The sequence below is a fragment of the Prionailurus bengalensis genome, chromosome B2 (genome assembly GCF_016509475.1).
Source record: "Prionailurus bengalensis isolate Pbe53 chromosome B2, Fcat_Pben_1.1_paternal_pri, whole genome shotgun sequence".
NCBI lineage: Eukaryota > Metazoa > Chordata > Mammalia > Carnivora > Felidae > Prionailurus > Prionailurus bengalensis.
In genome coordinates, this window is record NC_057349.1 from 135,206,529 (window position 1) to 135,214,667 (window position 8,139).

The window sequence follows — 8,139 nt, forward strand, 5'->3', positions numbered from 1 at the left end:
AGTCCTGTCAGATTCATCCAGGAGTTACGTACATGTCACAGTAATTTTTTTTTTCTTTAAAAAAAAATTTTCTTTTAACGTTTATTTATTTTTGAGACAGAGAGAGACAGAGCATGAATCGGGGAGGGGCAGAGAGAGAGGGAGACAGAATCCGAAACAGGCTCCAGGCTCTGAGCGGTCAGCACAGAGCCCACACAAGGCTGGAACTCACGGACTGTGAGATCATGACCTGAGCCGAAGCCGGCCGCTCAGCCGACTGAGCCACCCAGGCGCCCCAGTTTTTTTCTTTTTAAATACAGTAGATATCCAGTTGCACAGTACTATAACTCACTCATCCATTCATCTCCTGATGGGCATTTGTTTCATATTCCGGGGGCTCTTATGAATCAAGCTATCATGAACATTCTTGAATACATCCTCCAGCAGGAATAGGCAGCTGTGCCCACGTTTAGGATGGACCATGAGCAAAAAGAGGCTTTACCTGGGAAGGGGCATTAGGAAGAGATTTTATCCTGAAATCCACAAATTCTTGAAATGGTTGATGAGCATGAAGAAACGTTAGGACTTCCTACTGTCAGCGTGAAGCTGCACATGGACCTCGATCTCGCAAACCTTGAGATCATGATCTGAGCCAAAATCAAGAGTCGAATGCCCAATCAACAGAGCCACCCAGGCTCCCCTGAATCTCTTCATGTTCTCTGTTTGCTGCCAGAGTGAGAACGAAAGAACAGCGAGGCAGCCGTGGTCAGACGCTAAGGAGCGCTGGAGAGCTGAGCCTTGCTTCCTGGTAAAGGGCTTCTTTGGGCTTCTTTGGGCTTCTCTGGGCTTCAGAGGAAAAGAAGTGTTTATGTTAGATTCTGGGTCAGATTATCTTGGGTCTACCCCCTGCCTAGTGTTTCCTAATTTAAGACCCTTCCCGTCAGCTCTTTTCCTCGTTTGGTTTTGATGAATCACCTCTCTCCTCTGTCACATCAGCAAAAGCAATGTCAAGAAATGCCAGACAACAAAATAGGAATGTGCCATGGGCACACAGAGCTCTCTGTTTTCTCAAGTGCTGATGCTCGCTCTGATGGGAAGCCCTCTGAGACACAGCGGGGGAGGCTCTTCCCAAAGGTGGAGGAAGCGTGGGAAGATACATTTTTTACTCCTTATCTCTCACACACCCCTCCCTGGGCCTCACCTACCTCCCACCTCCCCTCAGCTCAGCTTGGACACTGACATTCACCGGTTGAACCCTGCCCCCGTCCCTGTCCAGACATGTAGCCCTTGAACGGCAGGCTCAGGCGGCCAGAAAGAAGCTGGCTGAGTTCAATCCCAAGTGTCCATGGAGGCCCAGCCTCCTTTAAATCCTCACTGTTGAGACCTAGCTCCTTTTCTTTTTTAAATTTTTTAAAATTTATATTTATTTATTTTTGAGAGACAGAGAGAGACAGAGTGTGAGTGGGGGAGGGGCAGAGAGAGAGGGAGACACAGAATCAGAAGCAGCCTCCGGGCTCTGAGCTGTCAGCACAGAGCCCGACGTGGGGCTTGAACCCACGAACCGTGAGATCATGACCCAAGCCGAAGTCAGCCGCTTAACCGACTGAGCCACCCAGGCGCCCCGAGACCTAGTTTCTAAAATTGGTCTTCTGCCTTCCTCCCTGCTCACCAGTCCCCTTTGCTGCAGGGACTGAAGCCTAAACCCCAGTCTGCTTGGTTGAGGCAGGTGAGCCCTTCTCAGGCACCTTCCACCTGGGGTTAAAGCCAGACCCCTGTGCCTGCAGCTCTGTGCAGGCCCCTACCCTGTGAAAAGAGATCATCTGGACCCACCGTGCTGCCGCCCCTGTTCCAAGTCTTGTTATACACAAACCCTGGGCTCCTGCTGCTGTCCTACTACTCACAGCAGGGGCCCTTTCTGGACAGTGGCCCCTGTCTGACTACTGATATGTGCCAAGCACGTTGGGACACTATTATTCGGTAAGCTTACTTTTCACTTCAGGGCCCAGACTTAAAACAGAGCAGGCTGAACCTTGCTGTTCTGTTGAACAACTAAAAGAGTTGAATCATTTCCCACATTAGTAACATAGTTCCTCACTGAATCCTATATGGAGTGGGTTATTTTGATCATCAGAATCTTGACTTTGGAGTTCACAGAGAACCCCAGGAACTGTGACTTTAACCCCAAGGTGTCAACTTTTCTAAACTGTTGTACCTCAATGTGTGAAGTCTCTTTGGGTCAGCCTGGAGAGGAAGTTATACAGATGATAACGGCAATAGGAGAAAGAAATGAGTTCTTAAGGCCAGGGAGATGGTGGGACAGGACTGGTTAGTGGAGTCTGGTGCTGTCTGGCATGTAATAATAGTTTTCTCTGTCTCTATGTCTCTTACCATATATATGTATGATTCTCATCAAAAAAAGTCCAATGTATTTATAATTTAATTCGCAATTGAAGATATTACTGACTAGAGAACTACCAGTTTGTCAAGACATTAATGAAAACCGGAACATCTACTTAAAAAAAAAACAACTTTTTTTGTTGAAATGTAATATTCCTATACAATAAAGTATATAAATCTTTAGGGTCAGCTTGATGTACTTTTTTTTAATTAAAAAAATTTTTTTAATGTTTACTTATTTTTGAGAGAGACAGAGACAGACTGTAAGTGGGTTAAGGGCAGAGAGTGAGGGAGACACAGAATCCGAAGCAGGCTCCAGGCTCTGAGCTGTCAGCACAGAGCCCGACGCGGGGCTCGAACTCACAAGCCGTGAGATCATGACCTGAGCCGAAGTCGGATGCTCAACCGACTGAGCCACCCAGGCGCCCCCCCCTTTAAAAAATTTTTTTTAATGTTTATTTATTTTTGAGAGGAAGAGAAAGACAGAGCATGAGCAGGGGAGGGGCAGAGAGAAGGGGAGACACAGAATCTGAAGCAGGTTCCAGGCTCAGAGCTGTCAGCACAAAGCCTGACACGGGGCTCAAACTCACGAACCGCGAGATCACGACCTGAGCCAAAGTCAGACACAACTGACTGAGCCACCCAGGCGCCCCTGGCTTGATGTACGTTTAAAAGTGAAATGCACCTGCATAATCACCTGTCAGGTCAAGTTATAGACCATTTCCTAATCAGTATCCACTGTTCTGACTTCTATTATCAAATATCAGTTTTGTCTGTTTTGAAATTTATGTAGAGTTCTAGAATATATATTCTTCTGTGTCTGACAGTTTCTTCTTAACTTCCTATCCATAGGAATCATCCAAGTTTTGTGTAGCAGCTTATTCCTTACCGATTTCTTTTCTTTTTAAGGTTTAGTTATTTTTCAGAGAGAGAGAGAGAGAGAGAGAGAGAGAGAGAATGCGTGGGGGAGGGGCAGAGAGAGGGAGGCAACGAACCTGAATCAGGCTCTGCTCTGTCTGTGCAAAGCCTGACATGGTTCTTGAACCCATGAATCGTGAGATCATGACCTGAGCCGAAGTCAGATGTTCAACTGACTGAGCCACCAGGCACCCTTCCTTATCAATTTCTATATATTTTTTTTTATTTCTAAATATATCACACTATCATTTATCCTTGGAACTAAGCCAGGCACCATAGGAGATATTAATATGTAAACAGATAAGTTAATTCACATGTCACTTTGCCATATGGTCCTCTACTTTTGTGTTATGACATCTAGTCAGTCAGCAGAGTGGACCTGTGGCTTCTGCCGAGCAAGAACTTATCTACACACAGAAGTGAGTGTGAATACAAAGTTAACCAAACACGAGTTAAACCACAATACATATATTCCTAGCTCATTTTCCTCTCAACTAAATAAAAAATAAAAATAAAAATGCAGGCACCCACTCCATTCCACCTGACACAGAAGGAAGTCTGATGGAAAGAATGCAAAGGAAGGGTTAGAAGATCATGTGTTAGATTGGCAGCCAGATTGCCATTAATGTTTTTGTTTTGTTTTGTTTTGTTTTTTGCCACCAAGGGTTGGTCTAACATCGCTGCTCTCTCATGATCCAGAGAAGAAACATCTGATAGTGGAACAGCTATCAGAACATTACAAAAATTGTTGAGTACATGGTGCTATCCTCAGACAGCAAAGTTTTTTTATTTTCCATCAAAGGTCTGAGGGAACCATGGGCTAGATTGCAATCAGGCAACGCCCACCCCAGACGTGGATCTTAGCCCCTGCCCCACCTCAGGAGTAGACGTCAGGGTGACCCCTGCCCCAGTGTGGGGGGGGGGTGTGTTCCACACTGAGAAAGTGCATCATTTCTGTGTAGAGACGGATCAGTGGACAGGGGCTGGGGCGAGACCCGTGGGTCACCTGTCCCAAGTCCTTACCGGACTGCATCCTCCCCCACAGCCAGAGGCCAGCCTGCGATACACTTACCCAATTTTCTTGAGATGCTGCAGCAGATGACAGTGATGACTGAGCTGATGACAATCACTCCTAGGATGATGCATGCAACTGATGACATGGGTAAAGACCGGTCAGCATCTGGGACCTTTTTGGGTGGTACTAAAACAAACAAAAAGCGAAAGCCCTGTCAAACCTGAGAACACACCTTCCTGGTGCTTGTCAGGTGGGGCGGGGATGGGTGAAATAGACAAAGGGGATTAAGGGTCCGCTTATTCCGACGAGCACGGAGTAATGTATAGAATTGTTGAATCATTATATGGTACATCTGTACAATAATATACAGCATATACGAATTGCATTTCAGTAAAAAATAAAATACCTTCCTGAGCACCCTGTCACCCCCAAATGTGTTGATTCATTATGTGGCAGCCAGTCTATCAGGTGGTGGGGTCTAAAGATGAACAGGGGGTTGTGCCCTGTCCTCACGGAGCGCATATTTCTACTGAGGGAGGCAGCTGATGTCCATCTGGTTATCAGACCGTTTGACATGTTCTCTGTGGACAGATCTATTTGAGGTGATGGCATCGGGGGTGCTTAGTTCTGTGGGGTGGGGGAGGGTTGGTGAAGGCTTCATTGGAAGTGACCTTTGCTCTGGGTCAAGAACAGGTAAGACAGAGGGAGAAGAGAAGGCTCAAGCCCAGGGATGCACGTAGATTTGGGGCCCACCTAGCAGTCCGGGGTGACCGGATCATTGGTTAGCGGGACGGGGGCCCCTGTGCAGAGGGAGGTGGCAGGGAACGGGGGATGGTGGAGGTCCTGTGGCAGCCACTGACTCTCCAGTCCACCAAGAGGCCAGTCAGTCGATGGATCCTTCCCATCTTTAATTGCACACACATGCTCTATCCACACAGGGAAGGCATTAGACCTTTAAAGAGATGTACTGCATCCTCCTCCCCCTGCTCAGTTACCTGGGGGCTCCAGCACTTTCTCCCAGTGTTCTAAGAATTCCCTAAGCCAGTGACGGCAGTCTCCCATTGAGATCCTCCTGAAATAGTCTGCCAGTCCCTTGTTCTCCCACTCCTCCTTGATGCCTCTGGCTCCAGGACTCGTGACTGTCCAGGTCATGTTCATTGCGTCAAAGAGGAGGGCTGGCTGCCCGTTGATGTTGAAGTGCCAGGACGCAGCGGTGCCTCGTTCTGCTTCACACTGACAAGACAGCTGGATGTGCAGGGTGGGGGGACCTGCAATTCACGCCCAAAGTCATTGGCTTGGACTCTTTTAGCGCCGTCACCTCCCAGTAGGTCCACCGTGTCTCTTAGGCGGGACCAACGTTCAGTTCTCGTCCCAGAGCCCCTTCCCTGCCTGTGCTGGCTCCTCCCTCTCTGGCTGACTATCTCCACCTCCCTACCCCCTTCTCCTACTCACCCCTGGTCACGCTGTTCTCCAGTTTGATGTCAGACACGATCATCCTGAGCGCTCGCCCCACCTCTCCCAGCATCTGGGTCAATTCTGTCCATGCTTTGGTGGCATTTACTTTCGCCCCCAGGAGACCCAAAGGTTTCATCTTGCTGCTGTCACTGTCATACTGAAAGACAGGCTTTTCGTCCACTGAGGCCTGCACTTCATACCAAGGGTGTCCGGGTCCAGACTGAGATTTGACGGTGAGGTCAAGGCAGAGAGAGTGAGTATCTGTGAGAGAGAAAGGGAGCCGAGGCCCCGACGCTCACTCAGAAGGTCCTTCTGCAGAGGGAGGGGTCTCCACTCCAGCTCCTCAACCTTCTGCGTCCTTAGTCCCCACCTCTTGCCGCCTGAGCTTTAGCAAAGTGCCTGGATGCCATAGACCCCTCGGACACACAGGCTGTCCCCCGGAGGATACGTCTGGCAAGTATTTTTAGTGACTTCTGCCAAGGTCTCAGGTAATAAAAGTACAAGGCAGTGTCTGCCCTCCTGGGGCTTGAAATCTAGCCGAACAGACAGGACTTTGAACGGAAAAGACACCACAGGACACATGACTAATTCAGGATGGTTCCCGAGTAACCGGCAGAGGCTTCCTGGAAGAGGAGGTGGGGACTCAGCAGGAGAGGGAGAGCTGGGAATTGGGAGCACAGTACAGGCAGGAGCCTCGGGCCGGGGCCCCCGTCCTTAAACACACAGGGACGGGCACCCACTTGCCTAAAACCTGGGGAAGACCCTCTCCTTCCTCCCTTCTCTCATCTTCCCAGCCAGGTTCCCAGATCCCAGGACACTCACGGTCCAGCGTCTTCCAGGTTTGTACCGGCGGCAGCATTGACAAAAGTAAATGTGCAGCGTGGTATGCCAGCGACATTGCTGATGTCCACGCCTTGGAGGGTAATCAGCAAGAAGTAGCTGTGGGCCACTTTCCAAAGTCGTCACACCCGGTGGCCCTGCTGAAATCCGGCAGAAGTAAGGTGTACCGCGGGAGAGTTCTGTACGTATTCAAAATAGAGCTAACCATTAAAAAACAAGAGAGAGAGAGAGGATGGTCCAAAACAAAGTTCACTTGGAAAATCCCTCTCCACTTTCCTCAAAACCCCTCTGGTGTGAGTGGGATTGTTGGCAGGTGCGTGAGCTCCTTTCCCCTCTCCGCCCACCAACTGCCTCTTTCTGTCTTCCATCTCCTCCTCCTTCTTCCCACATTTTCTCCCCTCTCTCGTCTCCCTTCTCCCACCCTCATCACTGATTGACTTTCACTCTCACCAAGTACACACGGGTTCATCGAACGAGCTGGAGACACCTAGCACCTGGTCTATCATCAAAGACGGCTTTACAGTCAAGTCCAGCAATCCTGTGGGAGCCAAGACTTGTGGAGCCGAGCCAAGCCAAGCAGTTTCTCATCAGAAAAAGTCTTGGGGCTCTGAGTTTTGAGTTGTGAAAGGCAGTCTAAGAACAAAGCTTTGGGGTCACTTTGAAATTTCCCACATCACTCGAAAGTTCCCCTCACAACTAAATGCTCTGAAGCCCATTCCCCTCACTTTTACAACCGGTCTACCTCTCCATCCAACAGCTTAGCCAGCTTGGGCTGCTCTAACAGACCAGCATGTGCCAGGCAGCTTAGGAAACTAACCTTTATAGCTCACCGTTCTGGACGCTGGAGAGCCCAAGATCGAAACACCGACAGGTCCTGTGTCTAATGAGGATCCTTTTCCCGGCTTGTGGACAGCAGTTTTCTCCTTGTGTCTTCACCATGCAGAGAGAAGCAGGCGATAACAAGCCCTTCTTGTTTTTTTAATAGCCTACGGAGACCTCACCCTCATTTCCTAATTACTCCCAAATGACTCATCATCTAATGTCTTCATGTTGAGGATTTCAACATATGAGTTTTGGAGGGACACATTCAGTCCATAACACCATCTGTCCACCTCATATGTAAATTCCCACTGTGTGCCTGGCATTCTGCCGGTTATTTAAAAGGCAAGTCAGACCCATTTGGTATTGTCTTGTGAATCAGACTCTGGGCCTTCCCCGATGCTTGGTTAAGTGGGTCTGTACCACTGGCCTTCCTTTAACTAGATCAAACATGTTGGAGTAGGCAGTAGGTTTTTAACCAGACACGTGGAGGCCCCTAATAAGAAAGTCATGGCCAGCTGTCAGGAATGTCAGAGGCCTGCCTGGCAGCACTCCACAGAAGCGGGATCAAACCAGCCAGGCCCAAGATGGCAGGTGCCATGAAAACAAACACTTGACCAGAAATGAAGAAAGAGCAGGAAACTCTGTATCCCCAAACTAAGTAATAAATATTCCACCCCCGGTTAACAACTGTCAATAAAAGAAATTCAACCCCC

General features: G+C 48.8%; 1 protein-coding gene across 4 annotated transcripts; it reads right to left on the reverse strand.

The window, feature by feature from the left end:
- Positions 1-210: 210 nt before the first annotated feature.
- Positions 211-7,850, reverse strand: LOC122490088 (retinoic acid early transcript 1E-like). Of its 4 annotated transcripts, none has more exons than XM_043592598.1 (6): positions 7,422-7,550; positions 6,587-6,804; positions 5,762-6,025; positions 5,305-5,577; positions 4,367-4,495; positions 212-825 (listed from the first exon to the last, which is right to left on the reverse strand). In XM_043592598.1, the coding sequence occupies exons 2-6, from the start codon at positions 6,660-6,662 to the stop codon at positions 746-748; spliced, it is 822 nt and encodes a 273-aa protein (XP_043448533.1). In that variant the 5' UTR covers positions 6,663-6,804; positions 7,422-7,550; the 3' UTR covers positions 212-745. The 4 variants fall into 4 exon arrangements, with proteins under 4 accessions (XP_043448532.1, XP_043448533.1, XP_043448535.1 ...); XM_043592600.1 differs by having other exon boundaries at positions 6,587-6,783; positions 7,435-7,547; XM_043592599.1 differs by having other exon boundaries at positions 7,435-7,546.
- Between the last annotated feature and the right edge of the window lie 289 nt (positions 7,851-8,139).